At 39.5% G+C, this 23,125-nt stretch overlaps 1 protein-coding gene across 1 annotated transcript; it reads left to right on the top strand.

Moving 5' to 3' along the window:
- On the top strand, nucleotides 1–19,976 carry kitb (KIT proto-oncogene, receptor tyrosine kinase b). Its single transcript, XM_059342368.1, has 21 exons — nucleotides 1–285; nucleotides 2,819–3,094; nucleotides 3,171–3,455; nucleotides 5,479–5,618; nucleotides 6,245–6,413; nucleotides 7,970–8,159; nucleotides 8,246–8,361; nucleotides 9,013–9,127; nucleotides 9,926–10,113; nucleotides 11,328–11,434; nucleotides 12,120–12,246; nucleotides 12,754–12,858; nucleotides 13,890–14,000; nucleotides 14,655–14,796; nucleotides 14,879–14,943; nucleotides 15,969–16,060; nucleotides 16,605–16,727; nucleotides 17,603–17,714; nucleotides 17,995–18,094; nucleotides 18,941–19,046; nucleotides 19,152–19,976. Exons 1-21 carry the CDS (start codon nucleotides 231–233, stop codon nucleotides 19,293–19,295), a joined length of 2,868 nt encoding a protein of 955 aa, XP_059198351.1. The 5' UTR covers nucleotides 1–230; the 3' UTR covers nucleotides 19,296–19,976.
- The last annotated feature ends 3,149 nt before the right edge of the window (nucleotides 19,977–23,125 follow it).

Raw genomic sequence — 23,125 nt, 5'->3', positions numbered from 1 at the left:
GCTGCACTGTGTCTTTAAGCTCCAGTGAAATCTATCTGAGGGAGTCGCAGCCTTCAGGATCATTGTGTTTGTGCGCCCAGTACAGTACAGTGGAGGGACCGGCTCTGTGTTCTTACTCTGGATGGGATCTGGTGTGTGTGTGTATGTGTGGTTTTTTTTAACGCACGGGATGGTTATTAATGCACTTGAAACGCATAGAGTAGAGTAAAAGGCTACTAACCCGCCTAACCATGAGATGCAACTGGGTTGTTTTTGCCTCACATTTTGTTTTGCTGCCACTAACAGGTAAGAAAAACATTCAAATGTTGCTTTAATATTGATTTAGGACTCACAGTATATCTCTGTTATTCATAACGACTTTATTGTGACCTAATTTTATCCCTCACAGCTGTTTAATACATTATTATATTTTAAACACATCACGTTTCAAGGGACTATGCCTTGAGTGAAGAGTTTAAGATCGTAATGTACTTTAAGCGTTTATTTCTCGCATTTGTGTTTCTTTTCTTACGACTAAAGTGTTTTTCTGCTTTTAAACTATTGCCCCGCTTTTTTAGCCTCACTATTTAAGGTTTTTCGCTCTCAATTAGAGTAATTCAGGTGTGAACATCTAGCAAAGCTGCACATAGGCTATCATTGCGCGTGTTTTGCGCAGCTTCTCTTAATTCTGGGAAGCACATAAATCCACATTTTCTTCCTGGAAACACGCACAAGTGGCGTTTAACGGTGCGGTGCGATCAACCTGTGAGCTCCTGTCTACAGATCGCGTAATTTGCATAAATACTGTGTGTCAAGGTACGTAGGAGATGCCTTTGGGCTGCAGGCAACAGGTGTGTGTGTCAGTGTGTGTGTGCGTGTGTGTTTCGACCACTGTTTGAAGACGTTCAATTATTTATCACCCCGAAATAAAAGAGATTAGGTTGTGCGCCTTAGCAACAGAAGGAACAAAGAAGAGCCAGAAACACACATCTTTGAACACAAACACACCCAACAGCACACTGACATTTAACCGCTCTGGATGCTTTGTGTTTAGTCATGTAACAGCCTCAGGTTTTGTTTGAACCCTTTAGCTCACCCAGACACCAACTGCAGATACAAAACATGCACTTACAGCCTGCAGAAACAACAGATATTGATATTATATTTTTTTTGAAAGGGAGCCCGTTTGCATCCACATGCTTCTTCTTCTTCTTCTTCTTCTTCTTCTTCTTCTTCTTCTTCTTCTTCTTCTTTTTCTTCTTCTTCTTGCTTTCTCTGCCCTGAAGGCACAACAGTCACATGAAAATCCTGTTCTTGAAATGGCGCCTATCATGTGGAAAACAGCAACAAATAAATAAAGAAAAATTGAAAGGGGTTGGCTGGTGGGGAGTTGAACTGAGAAGAAAATGTTAGTTTAGTTTACTCATCTGAAGGGAGTGGATTTAGGGGCCCTTAATGCATGATTACTCAGCGGGTAGACAAGTCATAATTATTGATTGTTCAATTGAGCCATGGTGGTTTGATAGCACTCTGTCTTAAGGGGCTCTGAGCCAATCATAACATCCCATTTAACCATCACATCATAAACGTCTTTGGTTCTTAGGAAATTGAGGTGGGAATTTTCTGACGTTTTATAGACTAGACAATAAAGGGAGTAATCACCAAAATAATCTGAATACTAGTCAGAGAAGTAGCCTAATCTTTATTTGCAGTCCTTCTACTCTGCTTTTTGCTCTTTTCATTGATTTCTTTCTTGCAATTCTTCCCAGAGCTAGTAATTCATCAACATCAGTGTTACTGAAAGCAGCAGTTTTTTTTTCTCCTTTCATGCTTGATCTCTACTGAAAAGCATCCAGGGGCTTCATTATAGAAACTTTCTAAGTCTGCAATCCATGTTGTCTCAGTTTAGGATGACATTTACCTTTGGTATTACAGAAACATGTTTCCTAACTGCATTTAGGGAGAAATTCTATCTTAACTCAGAATAGAAATTTAGCTATTACAGAATCATCCCAATTTAGGGATTTCCCAAGTTAGAAATCTCAAGTTACGATGGCATAGAGACTGTAATAAAATTTTAAGTAACTCGCTAAAGGTAGCAGCAACACTGTTGTCTTTATGGACATGACAGTGAAGATGTGGGAGAAACATGCACAACAAAATATAATGATTAAAAGGCAATTCAAACTTTATGATGATGCTTTTTAATTTACAAGACCACATATTAATGGGCATATTTGGGGTGTAAGAAAATATTGATACACTTGTGGAAAGAGATATAATGATTTGAGATGCTGTATCCATTCTCAAAAACACTATTGATCTTAATTAAAAGTTTACATACAGAGATAACAGACAGATGGTACTGAAAGTAATGCTGAAATACTGGATGATAAATGCAATATTGAATCATACATCCAATATCATAATATGCATCGTATCGCCAGATGCTTTGCCAACACACAGCCCCAGCATATATATCGACTACCAAGATGATTACTTTTGAATACGTCCGACTCTGAAGAGGCCTTAAAGAGACATGGGTCTCTGCCAGTGGTTCTTCAGATCAAATGCACTTTATTTTTTTGCGGTTTCGTTTGACTTCCAGGCTGAATTTGCAGATCCTTCTTGTAGGGATGTTTATGGCTTGTCCATCCTAAGTAGCTTACAGTTACAGAGATAAAGATAGTCTAATGTACATTTGAAACACAGATACAGGCATGACAGGATAAGAATTTTTTTTATGATCTTTGAAGTTTATGATAGTTTTCTGTATTTATGCCCCATGCCCACCAGATGTCAACCATATAATATGTGCTGTGTCTCTGTCTCGCTCCAGTTTGGTGCCAGCCAGTCATCTCCCCCAGCGGGCCTCACATAGTCGTTCCCAGGAGAGGGAAGCTGGAGCTGCGTTGCAGTGACAATGGCACGATGTCTGGCACCCCGTCCGGTTTGAGCTGGCAGAGGGAGAGGGCCCGCAGGCTGGAGGGAGAGGTGGAGGAGGGCGGAGTGGCTTACGTCAAGGTGTCATCAGCGCAGCCTTACCACATGGGTCGTTACGTGTGTGTCAACAAAAGCACGCTGGAACACAAATCCATCTATGTTTATGTGAAAGGTGTGTGTTTGGGGTGGGAGAGACAGATGTGATTGCACATGTGTTTACCTCTATTAACATCAATCCATCTTCTCAGACCCCCAGAATGCCTTCCAGCGCACCATGGTGAACGTCATCCTGGTGCGTGCAGGTGAGAACTGCACCATCCCCTGTCTTGTGACCGACCCTGAGGTCACCCTCCTGGCTCTGGAGACCTGTGATGGACAACCTTTGCCCTCTGGTATGAACTACAGCAGCAACCTCCAGCGAGGCGTCATCATCAGCAAAGTGAGAAAAGAATATGAGGGCTGTTTCGTATGCGTGGGACAGCTTGGGGGAGTTAAAGTGACGTCAAGCCAATACACTATGGATGTACGACTCGGTAAGTAAGAGACATGATGGAAACTGTAATTCGTGTCACTAAAAGTGTGTCATACCAGTGTTTAATGGCTCTCCATGTGGCATAGCTTTACTAGAATTGTCATTTGGGTGATAATTAAGCTAAAAGAGGGAGAGTGAATGTGACAGGAAAGAAGTTAGAGAGACGGTCCTGTCATCTTCACAGAAAGTATTTGAGGGCAGATCTATAAAATCATAGTAAAAAGTCATTAGCTTGTAAAAAGGGTAATACAGTTATCCCTCTTGTAGCCTCAGAAGTCAAAGCATTTCCCTTTGCTAAAGCCTCGGGGAAGCATAATGTAAATGTCCAAATACTTGTGTCAAAGTAAACACAAAGTAAAGTTGTCACGACCCACAATCTCACAGCTGCTTGTTTAAACACCAAAGCAACATAGGGCTGGCTAATGTTAGGGAAAGTAGCATAATATAATGGTTACTGGAATAGTTTTTCTGATATTCAAAGTCACATCATTATATGAGCTAAGGAAAGGAAAATGATATGTCTCTTTGGCTTATTGATGTTCGTTGCACATTAGAACTCTAAAGTAGTAGTTGCTGTGTAGCGATGGACTTGTGGTTAACAGATAATGATGATCCATGCATTTGTAAAGAAGTCTGCAGCCATGCTCGCGGCACTGTGAGGCTGTACTCCTCAGATGGTCTCATTCCCAGAGATGTGACGTTGTTATTCCGACCTCAGTGTGTTCATGAACTTTAATTCTTAATGTAGCAGCAGCCTGGATGCTACAAAGAAGATGTGTTGTTTTTTGTTGCCCAGAGCATTTAAACGGCACTTTCATTCTCTTAAACCACTAACATATAGCCTTACATAATTGTAATCAAGGGATTTGATCCTGAAAAAATGATGTGTCAAACATACTTTTGTTTGTTATTTGTCATCCACTCTGCAAGTTGTGTCCCAAAATGTTCATACTTTCCAAGTTTTTGTTCCAACTTGAGGGGGCGTTAAGGTGAACTTTATAATTATAATAATTATAGGGTAATGCTTTGAGCTAAATTCTAATGTTGGAATGCTAGCATGATCTTCACAATGACAATGCTACTTCTTAATGGTAAAAACAGGTATGATATTTATGATATTCATCATCTTAGTTGAATGTGTTTTGAAGCTAATTGTTCACGTGGGAATTTCATTGGTTTTGCAGCTGTTTGGTCATACACAAAATTTAAATTGATCCTCATAGGGAGTCATAGATTCATGCTCTAATGACAGTGCTAAATGGCATGTCTATCCATGAAATAGTTGTTGAGATATTTCTTAACCAAATGGGGGACCCCAATAGACCAGCCGAGTTGCCTGCATAGCTTCCAGACTAAAGAGTCCTGGCAGAGATCAGTGGTAGGCAGGACAGCTATCCATATTGCAGATGTGTTTTGGCAAAGGAGGTTTAGCTCATAGTTTTTTTTATGAGCTATATTAATAGGAGATGTACCATAAAAGCACTTTAAGTATACGTCAGTGGAAACTGATCATGTTTCTATTGGTCCCTGCACTGCATCAGCATTTTCTGTCTGGTCTGCAGTGGAAAGAAATCCAAACAGAGACGAGCTGGGAGGAGCTGGGGCGTAGTGTCCTTTTGACTGATGGGGAGAGGGAGAGAGAAGGGAGACGTGAGGGAGGGAGGTGCAGAGGGATTAGAGTCCCACACTGAACAAAGCTTTGTAACGGTGCATGAAGGCTGTGTTTGTGGTAAATAGAATTACAGCAGTCTTCGTCAAACACGGCCGCTGGCGTGACGTCAGCTGGCACTTAATGCCGGAAATTAATCATCCGGTTTATATGCGCAAAAGTGTCTACATTATGCAAATACTGTACTTGTGTGCATTGTCATTAGTGTGTTTTTCCACTAATACATTCCCTGCCACTGAGCAAACAGGAGACACACACCCTTAAGGGTTTTTTAGGATAGAATACAATGATGAGTGTAAATGAGCTAATCAGTTTATCAGTCAGGATAATGTTGCTTTTACATTTCTTGATCCAGTGCCAGATGTGCCTCCAGCGATCACGCTGTCCCAGAAAGACACCGTTATTCTGAAGAAAGGAGAGCAGTTTGAGATCACCTGTAGCTCCGCCAACGTCAACCCGGACGTCAGTGTCAAGTGGGATTTCCCTTTAACAGCGGTGAGATTAATGACGTGCTTTGCCTCAGTCTCTATGTCCGTGTGAATAACTGTCAGGGTGTGAAACCTTTCTGTGTTCCATCTTTCTAAACATTTACCCTTACATGCCAAGCCTAGAAACAGAAAGAGGACACTGATGTCATATCCTTTACATTTATGGTGATTTATGGGTTTTAAGACACAAAAATAAGTTTACATTTTCCACAGCAAACAATACAATACCTGATAGAGCTGCAACTAACCATTAATCTGCACATTATTTTCTCAACTAATACGGCAGAAAATAGTGAAAAACATCCAATCCAGTTTCACAAAGAAAGAGGTGAAATGTCTTATTTTAGTAGTATAAAACCCAAAGATATTCAGTTCAATATGATATAGAAAACAGAAAAAATCAGGAACTCCCCATATTTGAGAGTCTGAAAACAGCGGTTTCTGCATTTTTTCTTTAATAATTACTTTAAATATTAAGCAGTTATTTTCCCCAACTATTTATTGCAGCTTCAATAACTTCATCATTGATGTTTTTAATGTTCTGTTAGCTGTTATTAGCTGAAACACAACTGTGAGGAAAGTATCACTTGAAAAACTGACCTGTCTGAAACATGACACCTTGATGCCCAGCAGCACCCTGAAGAATCCTCCACCTCACACATCCTGCCCGGTTCCCGCGGTTACCAACGTAGCACCTCACTCTTAATCACAGCTGTCAACCAATCAGACTCGGGCACTTACCGCTGCCACGCCCACAATGAGAGAGGGGCCAGTGCCACGTCGCTGCAGCTGGATGTCCGAGGTGAGTGATGAAGATTGTTTATTGGTTTTACTGCTTTACTGTTCGGGTCACTACAGACGCTCAGTACAGACACCACCTGGATCCACCCAACATTGTCTCTAAAACACCACCACCACCCCTCCTTCACAGTATTCACAGGAATGTTCACTGTTAGACAGAAGAGAAAAACACCCAGCTAACACTGTTCACACCTAAAACTACATTTCTTTTAGGACCTCATATTTGCATAGTATGCAAATTATTATGAAGGCGCCTCAGGGAAACCAAAATCTCTATTCAAAATGGGTCTGAAATCAGTCTAGACATGATTTAGGCAAGATACACTTGTGAGACCATAGAAATGTAAAGCAAAGGAGAAAAAAAGATTCCCATACTTGTACAAATGTTTGTTCTAGGTAGGTTCAGTTTGTTCTGTTCATACAAATACAAAGTTTTGTCTCAACAGCCAGGAGTGAGCACTGAGTCCACAAGAAGCTGGACTCACCAGTTTTGAGCAGTTATCTGCTGTGTGTTATCATATGACAGGATCTTGGCACTTTCCTGCCTTATTTACATAAACACTCTTCACTAAAATACTCAAGACTTTGCTATGAACTGGAGAGGAATCTGGAAGGCGAAAAAATGCCCTCAAGCGAGACCCTTTACACCAAACTAGAGCTTCCCAGTGGAAGGCAGATCAGACTGTAGCTGAACTGGACAGCTTCCAAGAGTGAATGTGTGTAATTGTGTTAGTGTGAACAGAGCACACCAGTGAAAGAGAGCCTGGCTCTCAATGAACATCCCTGAATAAATAACGGTAAAATAATTTATCTTGGGTACACTTTTGTAGGCTTTGCAGGTTTTTTAAATTTCTGAAGTGCTAAATTTCACTAACTCATCAGCTATTTTGTTGCTCTCATAAATACTGACAGGTGGTGGTTCAGGCACATTTTCATCTGCAGTTTGGAAAAAAATTAGAGAAATACAAATCAAAGGTAGACAGAGCAGGATGGAGAAACACAAGAAGGTATCTGCAAGTAACATTAAGAATATAGTCTACAGATTAATCGACAGGATAAGTTGTTTGCCAGTGATTCTCAAAACAATATGACGATCAGAGATGTTGTAAAACGGGCCTAGTTTTAACGCCTTGATACTCCAGGTTGACAGACGGCCGTCAGCGAATATTGGGCCATTGGTCAGCATCTGTTTCCCTAGTGTTTGAGGTGTGTCTCACACCGTTGCCTCTTGTCATCCCCTGTTGACCCTCAGCAGCAGCTTTTCGGCCAGTTGAGCATATTGAATCTGTGATTGAGCCCGTCGGCTGGTCTTTGAACACGTGGACTTTTTCACTCTTTATATTACATCATTTCACTTCCTCCTTTGCTTCTGTCATAAAAAACGATATCCGCTAGATGTCGCTGCCAAACAATAAATGTAAATACGAGTTGTAAAAAAGCTGCTTGCACAGACGACCTATATTATCTGCAACATTTACACATACAGTAGATGGACTGTAGCGTTAAGTATACCAGCAGACTTTTCCTCTAACTGTGTATGTTTCTGATATCCTCCAGATCAGGGGTTCATCACCATGTTAGGCAGCCCAGGTCCGATCCAGTCTGATGTTAAAGAGGGGGAGAGCCTGAGCCTCAGAGTAGAACTGGATGCCTACCCTGCCCCCCGCTCCCTGTCCTGGTCTTTCAACGGCAAACAGCTCCTCAACACCACAGAGCACGTTATCACCATCCAGCGCCGCAAATACAGGTACAGTAAGTTTACAGAATGTGTTCCACTGCAAGTAAACATGCATGTACACACACTGATTTAAAAACATATGTTTGTTTTATCAGACTCATCAGCGAGCTCAGACTAGTGAGGGTCCTCGGCTCGGAGGGCGGGATCTATATGTTCTCAGCCAGCCATGAGGACGCGTCTGTCGATCACTCATTCCACGTGTACGTCAACAGTAAGTGGCTCTCACAGTTGTTACATTACAGCAGCCAGTCATCTATAGTTCAATATTATTTACAGAATGATCTTTCCAGCTTGATGATGTCATTACAGGAAGTGGGAATAGAACTTGAGGTGTTTTTTTATGAGAGATTTAAAAAAAAGATTTATAAACTTAAGAAGTGCATTTTAGGGTAATACATTTGCCGTTTGTCCCGAATTTCCTCATTTAGTTTTCTGAAGCCTCATGGAGAACTTGATCATTTCTGTAAAACAATTTAAAAATCATAAATGATATTATACCAGTCCTCTATAGCTGAGGTGACTGGCTTTCTTTGTAACTCTTTTTCTAGCAGTCAGTAATTCTGCACACATGTTATGCCAAAAAGTTTTACTTCTGGACAGGCACAAAACATGTGGCAGTGATTGGTTTCCAAGAAGCCACAATCCCTCCAGCAGCTGGAAGAGCCTGAGTAGTGAGATTTCTGAGCAGGTGTGTTAAAATATTCACTCTACTCAGACTCTTCCAGCTACTTTTTTCTCTTTCTTTGAAATTGTGATATTGAAATGGAGTCCAGACTTCCTCTGGAATGCAACTCTTAGTTGTTTTCTATGTTAGATTTGTGTGTCTCCCTTGAGTCAACCGTTCCACCTTTTTCTCTACAAGGTAAGCCGGTTATCATCGCCCAGGAAGGCCCTGTTGATGGACAGGTGCAGTGTGTTGCTTCTGGTTTCCCAGTCCCTAAAATAAGCTGGTACTTCTGTGAGCTTCCCCACACGAGGTATGGCTAAAATATATTGAACTACTTTTTAAGAGTGTTTGTTTCACTTTATTCACTTTATTTATTTATCAGATTGCTCATATCATATAAAGACCGATACAGAGCTGATGTCTTTATTGACAAATGTGATGTTAAAGATGATCTGGAGATAGTAGAAGAGGAAACAGAAGAGAAGAGAAAAACAATGATCAAATAACTGTTCATGTTGTTCAGTTTTCATGCCAGTAGTGTAATCTAAGCACTTAGATATATATATATATATATATATATATATATATATATATATATATATATATATATACATATATATATATATATATATATATATATATATATTAATGCATTCAAATGTACCTATGGATAAATAATTAAAAACTTTAGACTCTTTAGTTTTGATCCTGCTCACATTAAAAGCTGTAACTGAACAGCAGTGTAACTTCAGACCATTTTTTCCACAATAATCTCCAACACCTTCTGTTGTTTTGTCTGGCATCTCCTCTGAGAGCAGGAGAGGCTCATGGGAGCTGAAAAAAGTTGGTTTATGTCATCTCACAGTCTCATTAGCATTCAGACGAAGCCAGCTGGATTGTCTGTTGTTCTGTACCACAATACAAGCGTGTTAAGACAATGCCCTCATTAGGATTTTGACTTATATCTGACATTTTATAGGCAAAACTAAAACCAAAATAAATAAAGCATTAGCTGAGAGTGGCTGTGAATGCAATAATTATATCCTGGTCTGATGCAGAACTAAGAGAATAAAAAGTGCCCTTAGACAACTTTATAACCCCTCCACAGGTGCTCACACCTGCCTAATGCCACCCAATGGGAGACTCCGGATGTTGCCATTGTAACAGAGAGTACCTTCGGTCGGAGCGAGGTGGTGAGCCGACTGAATGTGAGCAAGGAGCATGCGCATTATCACACCCTGGAGTGTGTGGCGAGCACGGAGGGGGAGGAGGCCTACACACTGTTCTCCATCAGTGGTATGACACACACACACACACACACACATACACACACACAAATGTATATACCATACCCGTTGGCCCCGTGTCTGCAGAGGCCAGGTGTGTGGTTACTGGATGCAGATTGAATAAGATTAGTGTATGCTGACTATGCAGGCTCGGATTATATGGTGTAGACACGCTAATCCTTGTCACACAAACAAACACAACTGCTGCAGCTGTCTGTCTTAAAGGGATACTTTGGTTTTTGTAATTATGTTTCTATGAGGTACTTATCTATAGTCAGAGTATTAGCTATAGAAGATGGGGGTTGGGTTTTGGTGTTGTCCAGCGATAGGTCCCTATTGGGTAGAGATTTCTAACACTTTATATCATATACAAGGATCTTCAAACAAATTTGGGAAACTTTGCAGGCCTTTTTTTCAGTTAGTTAAGAAGCTAAGTTTTGTTGATATTCCGGGCTGATTAATATATATATATATATATATATATATATAGATGGGGGCTGACCCGTGTGGAGAAGCAGCACAGAAGCTACGATATGTACAGTTAAGGTCAACACTATATTTAGAATATTTTCCCCCTTTTTACCTTGCCATCAGAGAGCCCTGTTTAGGTAGACACAAGAGGAAGTGAAGCTGTTTTATGCTCTGATCAAAGCCACCAGACTCCATTGACAAAAGCAGTAATTGTACCTCACAGAACATGGGAGTTACTGGTCTATCTCTCCATCGGTCAGTTGGTTAGTTTGTGTTATTGTGTGACTTTGGTGAATCTAAGCTAACCCAAATTCACACTATAACACAAACCAACTAACCATTTGAGGCAGCGGTAGTAGTAAGTGAGTAGTAAAACTTTTGTCAATGGAGTCTGGTGGCTTTGATGAGAACAGAGATAAGGCTTCAGTTCCTCCCACGTAAATCTAAACAGGGCCGTGGAATAGCAAGGTAAAGCTGTGAAAATATTTAAAATCCAGCATACACTTAAGGGGATTTTTTTAGGTGTGTAAAAAATGTTTTGCTCAACAACAGTACATTGTTAGGCTTTTGTGTTGGTACTCCTGCCTGCTTCTCCAAACTGGGGGGCGTGCTGACATCTACTGTAGGCAATACACTTACTATGGACTAGTAGCTCATACAAGCTCATTTCAAAATATTTGAACTCTTTAAAACAGAGAAAGACAATTCAATTCCCTGTGTTATATATGTTTGCTCTGGTCTGTGTTTCCTCAGAACGCATCGTCCCCCACAAACTCTTCACTCCTCTGCTAACCGGCATGGTGGCCACGGGCATCTTTCTCAGCCTCATTCTAGTGGTGCTGCTCTATAAATACATGCAGGTAAGATTACGACATAAATCATACATTACAATACCATTACTGAGATGAATAAATAGTATTTAATCTGATTGGGAGTAGGGTCATAATTCTTTCATAAACCACGTAAATCCATTGCCATGAACCCCTTTCAAACCCAGTTTCAAATGTTCTCAGACTTCAATGTGAAATCAAGTTCATCTTCCACCATTTATATGCCGTTTGCATATCAGGAAAAATAATTGGCTGCAGTAGTTTCTGGCAAAAGGCCCACTCTCATTTACTAATGACTCATGCCTCCATTTTGACTATTGAATGTTAAAGTTAAAAGCCTCTTTCTAAGATCAGACTAGTTTTTTGTTTGTTATTTGGTAACGATATTCAGTAGATAAGAGTGGAAGTGTGTCCTTTTAATCAATATGAATGTGTCCTAATGAATATGACATGAATTAATGTCCCATTCAGAGTGCAGACATGCTGTAGTTAAAGGTTTTTTTGACACTCTGATCAATCCATTAATGTGCCCCCCACGGCACGCTGCTCTTTTCGCACTCAGATGAGTCAGACTCCTTGAGAACTAGTTCATGAATTCACAGAGGGATCATGAGTCTCGACACCGGCTGACAACTAAAGTGCATCAAGTAGTGTAAGATTGAATAGAGTCACTTTCTCTGTGTAAATGCCCTCTTTCCTCTCCAAACTTTAACAGAAACCAAAGTTCCAAATCCAGTGGAAGGTCATTGAGAGTATCCATGGCAACAACTACATATACATTGACCCGACCCAGCTGCCATATGACTCCAAATGGGAGTTTCCTCGACAGAAACTACGTTTTGGTACGACAGCATCCATGCTTAAGTATTTTTAACCATCCTGTTATGTTGCGGGTCAATTTGACGCATTTCAAAGTTTAAAAAACTTAAAAAATTAGTTTAAAGTATTTTTTCATAAAAAAGTCATGTAAAACAATTGTGTTTTATATGTAGGTCTTAATAAAGTACATAAAAAAAAGTTTAAACATGCATTTTTTATGAAAAGTGAATTATCCTCATTGAACCATCTGTGAGAGGTAGATAACACCACTGCACTAAATATTGATTGAAATAGTTAGTAATGGAGTTATTAATGAAATATAAACAATGTTTATTGGGATTATTTAGTTTCTGACACTTTTGGATAATTAAACATGCCCCGGGTCAAACTATTAATATCAAATTATTGTTGTTCCTAAGAAACAAACATAACAGGAGGGTTAAATGTCTTAACTCATGTCTGATGGGGATTTTACATTCATTATAAAATGCTGAAGGTCTCTGTGTGTGCGTGTGTGTGTGTTCCCACAGGTAAAACTCTGGGCTCTGGGGCTTTTGGGAAGGTAGTGAGAGCCACAGCATATGGACTCTGCTCTGCAGATACTGTCACAACCGTCGCTGTTAAGATGCTCAAACGTAAGTCTGTGTTTTTATCCCTTTCTCTGTAGCGGCTGAATCCAAAACTACTCCTTCTTCTCCCATTCCTTATTCTCTATAAATCTACTTAACTTAGCAGTAAAACATGACAAAAGAACTTAAATGTCCATCACTTGTCTCAATATTGGTACTAGAATCCTGTTATTAAAAAAAACAACATTTAACTTTTTACTTATAGATAGTCCTCCTGTATAAACTGTAGAAGTCATCATCGATCAAAGATGTTGCACTAAAACACCAGATTCTTTGTTGTAAAAATAGAATATGATGATATTTATCAAAAGTATTATTAGTTAAGTGCATTATAATCCAGCACTTTATGTGTCTTTTTTGTTTACTAGCATTATTATGAGAATTAGAGCCAGACAGATATATCGGTTGACAGATTGTTGGCTGATATCGGCCTATCAAAGGCTTATCGGTGTATATGCTGTCCAATATGTGCCGTTATAAAAGCTTTTTTCACACAACTATATAATGCAAAAAATGTTGCTTGCCGTAATTTAGAAATTGTGTTAGCTATTCATTTTTTATTCTTATAGTCAGCAATTGACAGTAATGATGTTTATTTAGCTATTCATTTTATTTCTATTTATTCTCTACTTTCTCAGTTATCATTCTTAGAATTGGCTGGCAATGTAATACATTGTTTATATAATGTATAATAATATATAACAATATTAAATATTATTTAATAAAGTTTTATGTTTGAGAAAGAAGCTCTCTTAAATCGGCATCTGTCTCAAAATCCCATATCAGTCGGGTTCTAATGAAAATCATTCTTACCAACTGACTTATAATTAGTTATTTGCTAGATAGCATGTAATCATATAAATGAAGAAAGTGACTTAAATTGTATATTAGATTTATTTCAGTCTCATTACTTGGGCACTAGAATAAAGTATTGCACTTTATAGTAAATAGGGAGTAATTTCAGACACAGCCTGCATATTGTAGCAACATATGAGACGCTGAAAGAGTTTATAAATGTCCTGATGATGTCATCCCAGCCAACGCTCACTCTACGGAGAAGGAGGCGCTGATGTCAGAGCTGAAGGTGCTCAGTTACCTTGGAAATCACGTGAACATTGTCAACCTGCTGGGAGCCTGCACTGTCGGAGGTGAGACAGCAGCTTCACTATGGACACCACACTTAGTTCACTCAAAGGAAATTAAAGGGTTTTGGGGCTAAATTTGGTCTGAAACCCTCCTGCATTTGCATCTTTATTATTATTTTATTGATTGAAGTTGTTTTACGGTAATAGGTATTGCTTGGAGAGGTTTATGTGCTGAGTTGCAGCGCAGCCAATAACGACCTCTTATGAAAAATCAGATACTGGGCAGTCAGTATCACCCGGCTCCGATATGAAAACGTGATGCAGTTTGACTCGTCATAAATTTACTGTGCAGTTGATCAATATTATCTACCTGTCTAGACGTCAATATTGATTATAAGGCAGCATTCAGATGGGATACAACACATGAATGCATGATCATGTGAACACTTGGGCATGAAAAATCCTCATTTTAAGATATTGACACAAATTCGTCCAATATGTTTTAACACAAAATACTGATATCGGCTTTTTAACGCACATATTGTTGAAACCTGTCCGAAACACACGTCCTGCCTCAGAACAGAACACTACATCATCTTCTTTTGGCTCGTTATTTTTTTGGCTTTAGGGTTTCTGTTTCTTGTTTCATTGTTGCATGCTGTCATATGGTTTCACAATCAGTCACTGAGGTTTCTTTTCATCTCTGCATCCTGCCAGGCCCAATTCTGGTGATCACAGAGTACTGTTGCTATGGCGACCTCCTCAACTTCCTGCGCAGAAAAAGAGAGTCCTTCCTAAACTCCCAAGTTGCTGATGGTTACTATCGCAACGTCTCGAACCAAACGGAGCCTACAATAAGGTGTGTGTGCGTGCATGTATTAAAATTGTGATTGCAAAATGGTGCTTATGTGTGTTTCTTTACATGTGTGTTTGTGCTGCAGGGAGGTGACTGGTACAGGATATATGCCCATGCGTCCCTCTGAGAAAGAAAGGGCTTCCCAGTCAGGTAGAAACTCTCTCACTCTACATGTTTTTATTGTACATTTCTACAAAACACTGACTAAATTTAAATGTTCTTATTTTGAAAGTTGTTTTTTTTATTTCCACTAAGCTGTTTACATAGCCAGTGAAACTCAACATTAAACTGATATATCCCTTTACATGCAGCCGAGTAGACTCAAACTGAACAGCTACAGCTGCTTGTGACATTTTGCATGCTTGCATTGAAATAATATTTTCCACTGGTGGCAGAGTTGTTTGCCCATGAAAAAACAGCTTCCCTCTTTTATTTATTTAACCACCTTCTTATAAAGGTCAGCCTCTGGATATTTGTGCATCCAAAAACCTGTTGATATCCAAAAAATTAGGTTTGTTTCTCCTTCCAGCCAAAAATATGGGTCTACATCTCTACAAGGGATGTCAATTCTTAATCATAAATAATTCCAAATGAGCTTTCAATTTCTGCAATATTTTCATTTGATCATATGGCCTTATTATGGTACATTCCAAAAAATGGCTATCATATAACACTTGATAACATTTAACCTTTCTTTTTAAAGAAGAATTAAAAAAATGTGAATGACTCAGGACATAAAACCAATGATCTGTTAATTTCTATGAATCACGTCTTCACGGCACAGCCTTCAGTGCTGAGAGAAAAAGCTTAAAAAGAAAATGGGATCAAATTGTTATTCAAAAGTGTAACCAAATTGTGGCTCTGAAGAATTCTGACACCCCTAAACCAGCCTTGTAAATGGTTGATCAATTTGTTTGTGTCCAACAGTAGCAACTCACAGAGCAAGAGGCCGTGTGTCACAAACTGCAGTAAAAGCCCCAACTGAGATGCATATTCTGAATGTGCTGTATAAATGTCAAAAGAATGCTCCTAAAACCTGAATAACTTTGGCATATCCCACACAGAATATGCTATTTACATGACCTGTGTCACATTTTGAATATTGGATTGCATGTAGATGTATTCACTAAGTGCCTGACCTACTGTAGAAGTCTGACAATGTCATCTTTATCCAGTCGATATAGAGGAGCTGTCACTGGACGCCGAGGACCTCCTCAGTTTTTCCTACCAAGTGGCCAAAGGAATGGAGTACATTACTTCCAAGAACGTAAGGCTTTTACAGACTGTGTGCTTATTTATAGAGTCGTTACAGAAGAGGTTTAAAAGTACTGCTGCTAGTTTATTAATCATGTTATGGCTTAGGGCCAACATGCTGTGCATTGCTGTCAGCTAACAGAAATGCACAATCAGAACGAAACATGGTGAAGCTGCATTTACATTAGATCATGTTCTGCATCAACAAGGAACAAGCTTCTTCATGCTCTTCAATAAGCTCCAACTTACACATTTAAAAATGTGAAATTTAACCTTCTGCACTTTTGTTGCTTTGATTGAATTAGGTAACATTTTTGCATTGTTGTACAGGCATGCTACTAAAACTATTATTCTTTTGTATAATTTTCATTCCATTGGTTTAATTGCCAAATATATAGTCTTAGTGCATTTATGTGTTGTGTAAAGCCGTGTCAATTTTTGCCTTTTTGCCCCGCCTCATTTGTACATTCATCATACATCATTCATTCACTGCAGAAACCGGTTACAATGTCAATATTCATTTCTGTGTGTGTGTGTGTGTGTGTGTGTGTGTGTAGTGTGTCCACAGGGATCTTGCAGCCAGAAATATTCTGCTGACGCACGGCAGGGTGGCGAAGATCTGTGACTTTGGGTTAGCACGAGATATCACCACTGACGCCAGCTATGTGCTCCGGGGCAATGTGAGTCGTTTTTTTTTTCTTGCTAACCCTCCTTTCTTTCTTTTTTCCTCTCCAATTGCTTGTTTGGCATCATATCACATCTGTCATGAACTGTTTTTGTCCAGTTTTAAGTCACATTTTTAAGATACCCTTTTTATCTTGGCTGTTCCAATAAAGTTGGAATGCTGTGTAAAATGTAAATAAAAATAAAATGCATCAAACTCTAAATTCTATAATTGTAAATATATTTACAAAAAACAAAAGTTTATCAGTTTAGACATAAACTATAACTATATATCTTAATACAGTTTTCAATGTATTATTTAAAGTATTACAGAATCATCACATTCTGTATTTACATTTTAGACAATGTCACAACTTTTTTGAAATTGGGGTTGTATAGTTCTTAACTAAATTAAGGATTTTAAATCATTAGATGTCTGGATTTTAATTTATCAGGGAAACAAGCTGAGCAGCAGCAGCAGCTCGGCCTGCAGCCACTTTGTGATGTTGTTTTCAGCAAAAGTGACGGGATTTACAATGTGAAACTGTTTTATTCAGCTCTTTTTTTACTGATTTTAATTACTTTGTAGAGGAGGTGGCCTCTGCAGTAAAAAAAACCCTGAATGATGAACACTGAGGGAATCCTAACCAAGAGACTGACTGCAACACTCTTCCCATGATCTCTCACTACTTTACAATGTCACAAAACTATATATTTTGTTATCATTTTGATTGAGAGACCCCTTGAAGCCGAGACTTACATATTGTGCGTTTAACAATGTATATTAAAAGAATTGTGCCAGTTTATAGAAAATATATTGTATGTTATTAAGGATGAAAACGAGGCCACATGCTCCATACCGCTCTGGTAATCATGCCTCTCCCTCCTGCAGGCGCGTCTGCCAGTCAAGTGGATGTCCCCCGAGAGCATTTTCGACTGTGTCTACACCTTTGAGAGTGACGTGTGGTCCTACGGCATCCTGCTCTGGGAAATCTTCTCCCTTGGTAACATTTCCAGTTAGAGCTGTGCTGTTGCCATTGTTTCATAATGTCTGAGCCATAATTATTGTCTGTATTAGAGGCTCTGATGATGATGCTCCCAGGCAGCAGCATCACTTAGAGGCCTGAATCGCACAAAATCATATTGAGTTTGATGCAAAGTGTAGCTCCAGAAACCTATATCATTATATGAATATATGACTATTTTCCCTCCAAAAATCTGTAAAAATGATTTTCTAAGTGGATGCATTCTGTGTGTGTGTGTGTGTGTGTGTGTGTGTTGCAGGTAACAGCCCGTATCCGGGGATGCAGGTGGGCTCAGTATTTTATAGGATGATTCAAGATGGCCATAGGATGAGCCGGCCCGAGTATGCTCCCATCGAAATGTAAGTGTGTGTCTGTGAGAGTGAGTGTTATTCATTAAAGGACCAGTGTGCATAATTTAGGGGGCTCTTTTGACATAAACTTTCAGTAGTGTGTAATAACCTGAAACTAAGAATTGTGTTTTCAGTAGCGTAGAATGAGCCCTTCATATCTACATGTGGACTGAGTTCTCTTTCACAGAGTCCCCCATGCTGCACTGCTGTGTTTGTATAGTAGTCCAGAAAGTGCAAAGCAAACACTAGCTGTAGAGAGAGAGAAGCTTCTGGTCTTTACATTCAAGTGAAGGCCACAGTAGGTACTACATGCTTGGAAAAAGGGGTTTTCATTTGGTTGCAATCTGCACTGTCACCGCTAGATGTCACTAAATCTTAGGGTTGCAATTAATGATGACTACTCCACAAGTATTTATTTTTAATTAATTGTTTCATCATTTTACCTATTTAATGTCACAAAATGTTGAAAAGGGTTAATGAGATGTCATCAAATTTCTTGTTTTGTTCAACCAGGAGTCCTAAATCTAAAACTATTCAGTTTACGTTGACATAAAAATCAGACAAAAGCAGAAAATCTTCACAGTGAAGACACTAAAACCAGACATCTGAAGTTTTTTTGCTCAAAATATTACTTTAATATTTAGTCAAATTAGCTGCCAAATAATATTCTGGCGATCAACTGAATTGATAATTCAGTTTTTATTATTACATGCCTCTTTAATTATGATGATGATGATAAACACACTATAATCTATTGTGTATGCCTATATGATCTCTGTTGTATATTGTTGGATTATTTTTGTTTTTCATCACATTCCTCCATGTTGAAACTAAAACTCAGCCTCACCTCTGCAGGTATGATATGATGCTATCTTGTTGGAACCATGACCCCTTGAAAAGGCCTTCCTTCAGGAAACTGGTGGAGAGAACAGAGCTTCTTCTGTCAGAAAATACCAGGAATGTGAGTAGCAGCAACAGATTCATATGTGCAATTTAGATACCCAGCCAGAACCGGAAAAAGTAGCATCACGAAAGCCTCCATAAACAGATGCGTGTTGTTCCTCAGGTGTACCTGAGGCTGAGCAACGCTCCAGGTCATCCAGATCAGCAGAGGGCGCCATCGCGAAGGCTGAGCTCAGTCTGCAGCACGACAGCCCCCACCCAGCCTTTACTGCAAAACACAGCGGACGTCTTCCTGGACTATGTCTGACTCGTACACACACACACACATACACACACACACACACACACACACATCTACATACTAACACTGCTATGAAACACACAACCCCCCCTACCTCCCTGACCATTCTCTCCTTTTCTCGCACAAACTACAAGAGCCAAATGCACTACTAACAACACATTCACTCGAACCAACTCTAAAACGCTGGCCTTCCTGCATTACACGCACACACACACACACACACACACACACACACACACACACTGTATATAAACGACCCTGCACTGGGCGCTCAGTCCTGGCCTCTATCTAATCCCCATTGGCGTATTGATCTCTGTGGTAGGTATTTCAGGTGCATGTCTATATAAAGCAGACTCCAGCACTAACCGCCCATCAGATACAACATCCTCCATCAGTAGTGGGAGGAGTTTTGGCTCACATTCAGCCTTTGATTGCATCTTAAGATGTTTTGGGGAAATTAGAGACCTTTGACTGAGGAATAGATAAGCACAGTTGGTGCTTTGATGAGTGGATTGTTTTTTTTTCTGTGTCAGATTTGTCTCCTGTTTTATAGGAATATTTTGTCATTTTGGGAAATATACATAAATACTGCTTTCTTGCAGAGAGTTAGAAGAGAAGATGGACACTGCTTTAGTTAAGCTTGGAGGTAAAGCTTGCCTGGTATAGCCAGACCTTTCTCAATAACACAGTGTTAGTGATGGAGAATGGTCTGGCTGCACACTTTATCATTCTGCTATAGGGGGGGAAAGGGGGCTTTCAAAGTCTGAGACTGTGGGCCTCCCGTTAGACAAAGCCTAGAGAAAGGCACCCCTCTGAGCTAACCCTTAGTTATCCTGCTGAGGTTTGCTCAATTCCTGGATGCCTATGGGATCAAGATTACGTTTTTTAAGCCCATAGATACTCAACTATTGAGCCAAGAGAGCCTACTATTGCTGCTACTACACCAAAAAATACTGAATGAATGGTCATTCTTCTCCTTAACGCTCTGCAAGAAAGCAAATAACTGTATTTCCCAACTATTTAAAATGTTACTTTTCTGCAAGAGTCACTAGATTAATAAATACTGAGTTGTTGTCAAAAAGCTTACTTTAAAATTGGTTAAACAGGGCTTGGAAAAAAGATATCTTCTGTTAAGAGACCTGAAGTTTCTTTTACATTATAATAAATGAGCCATAGCAAGGCGGCATGTAAGCGATAACTCGTAATAAAACATGAAGCCGAAAGTTACAGAAACACTGATTCCCACCTGTGCGTAGTAGCTTTGAATACTGTGACTTATAAAATACTCACTGGTGTATTGCTGTATGTATTTTATGGTTAGCTTTAGTTTAGTCTGTGGCCAGGCGTTTAGGACTGATTGTGTGCTCTTTTGACTTGTCAAACATGTATGCAATGTAAATACAATAGAGATGTGCCTTTAGATTTTTTTTAAAATACTGAATGCATTTGATTGTGACATAGTTACTGTTGAGAGCCAGAAGAGAGTTTCTGTATGCTGGTTTTGAGAATCATGCAGTTTTGATACAGCTGGTTGACTTGTAATAATAAAGAAAGTACCTGTGATGGTAGAACCGACTGTAAAGTGTTGGATTAATTGTCCATCATTTCCTAATACTGTGAAACAATAAAGCAGGTTGTTGAGGTCAACCTCCAACCTCCTGGTGGCTCTACAGTCATTAAGGGGGCATTCACACCTGAGCTGTTTGGTCCGATTGAAACCAACTCTGTTGTGTTTTTGCTGGTGTGAATGCTCAAACAAACTCTGCTGCGGACTAAAGAACCGAACTCTGGTACGCTGAAAAAACTGGGGTCTTGTTTCGCTTCCAAGTGCATCGGAGTTCAGTTTGCTGCAGGTGAGAAAGCAGCCGGTTTGGACCAAAGGAAGGAAGTGAACTACAACACAGTGCATTCTGGGTTGAATTTGGGGGGAAATTTGAGAATCAACACCAGGCAAGATTGAAAAATGTCTCTTTGACAGACATTGGTTAATGAAGTAAAGACTAGTGAAGGGACAACAAAGCTTTGTGAACTATCTAGCCCACTAGATGGCGCTCTTTGTTCAACAAAGTGCTGAAAACACTCAATTACCATTGCTAAAGCTTTTTTTTAAGCCAAGACTACCATCTAGTGGGGTCAAAAAATGCTTCATGAAGCTTCAATGTCCCTTCACTAGTAAAGACCCTTATTGAAATATGGTTGAATGATGACAGATCACAGTTGCTTGTGGTTGAACACCAAAACAACAAAGTCTTTAAATTATTTGTGAGAATGCCGCATAAAAGTGAAAAAAAAAAAACCTCAGCCAACAATACATTAAAGTCTGCGGCTTGCTTCTAAAAGGTGTCAGCTTTTTCCCTCAAATATTCTGTCCAATAGATGAAGGACAGCGACAACACCGTGACAGTTGTTTACAATTCTTGGTGCGCTTGATAAAGTACAGTGTGAAAGTAAAGCAAACCAAATGAAAAATGCAACAATGTTACAACTTCACCACTGAATCGCACCGAATCCACCAAACTTTATATGTGAAAGCGACTTAACATTCACCCTCTGGGGACCATGAACAGCTGCGCCAAATGTCCCATTGCCGTCCTGGAGCTACTCAGCCAGCGTGGCAAATAACAGACCGACACAAAACAAAACTGCTGCAGACGTGTTTCACGTATAATATTTGCAACTGTTTTTATTTTCAAATTGACCAATAGGGGAGGGGGGGTTATAATAATAGCAAACATTTTGCTTCAAAATATTGATTATTATTACATTTGACTTTGGGGTAGATAAAAGGAGCACAGTTCAAGAGCAGAAGAAGGGATATACATACATACAGTACAGGTAAGCATAGCACCGGTTTACACTGAATACTGGTGTTCTTCGCTTTGTGTATGTGTACAGTATTATACTAGAACTAGGACTCTTTAGAACCAGATTGTGTAGTGGAAAGGTGATTGGTGGATCTGTGTGGAGGGGGCGGGGTCTCGCTGTCTTGTCGTGTCCCATTTCAAATATCCTACACCTCAATTCCAGCACCTTTTTAAACTCTTTTTCCAACCAGAAAATTATTGTTTGCGGAAACAGAAAGTTTAAAACATTCACAAGGTTCTTTTACAATGCAAAGCCTGTAAATAAGACTGGTTCTGATTTATTTTTTTAATGTGGATCCTTGTAGTGAGATTTTCTTTCACACCGTTCGTTTTCCTTCATCACAAAGCCTGTAAGAGGTTTTCCATAATCAACAGTTACAACATCCATTTGTCTCTTTAAAACACCTTTACATTCTTTGGGCTGGGTATCAGTGACACAAACTATAAACATTTCAACATTACCCTTAAGAGTGATGCTGTCAACACAAACTATTCTATAGAGGATCTACATTTGTTATGTGAGGTGGAAGACCTGGTTCAAACAGTAAGACCTTTTCTGTAAATATTCCTTATTTAAGGACAAAGTCAAGATGCCTTGTCCCTGCTTAAACGCACAAACTCTTTCATAGCATTACCGTTTGACACCAGTCTGATGTGTAGTTGTTGTGATAAGTGTTTTTGAGCAGTCGGTCATTGTAAAACAATGACACTGCATATCTTCTTTATAGCCTGACAGGTGACCAATGCTCTGCATTGCCTAACATCCATTCTTTTCCAGTCACGCATTTGTTTCCATATGAAAATATAACGGGTTACAGTGACAGATAACATGCATACAAATTCTCTTTCTCACACACAAACATGTATTCAAGTTGAGCTGTCCCACACACAGGCTTGCAGAATACTGAGCCCAACTGGAGAGGAAGTTTCTTGAATATTACAATTATTTCTTTATACTGCAACGCAAGAACT

The sequence above is a fragment of the Centropristis striata genome, chromosome 1 (assembly GCF_030273125.1).
Source record: "Centropristis striata isolate RG_2023a ecotype Rhode Island chromosome 1, C.striata_1.0, whole genome shotgun sequence".
NCBI lineage: Eukaryota > Metazoa > Chordata > Actinopteri > Perciformes > Serranidae > Centropristis > Centropristis striata.
This window is presented reverse-complemented; position numbering and strand designations above follow the sequence as displayed.

What these genes read in the sequence shown, in the direction of transcription:
- kitb (XM_059342368.1), top strand. Translation starts at nt 231, where the DNA reads ATGAGATGCAACTGGGTTGTTTTTGCCTCACATTTTGTTTTGCTGCCA. An exon ending in TGTGAGCTTCCCCACACGAG is followed by an intron (nt 9,128 to 9,925) that starts GTATGGCTAAAA and finishes ACCCCTCCACAG; the next exon opens with GTGCTCACACCTGCCTAATG. An exon ending in GAGTATGCTCCCATCGAAAT is followed by an intron (nt 18,095 to 18,940) that starts GTAAGTGTGTGT and finishes TCACCTCTGCAG; the next exon opens with GTATGATATGATGCTATCTT.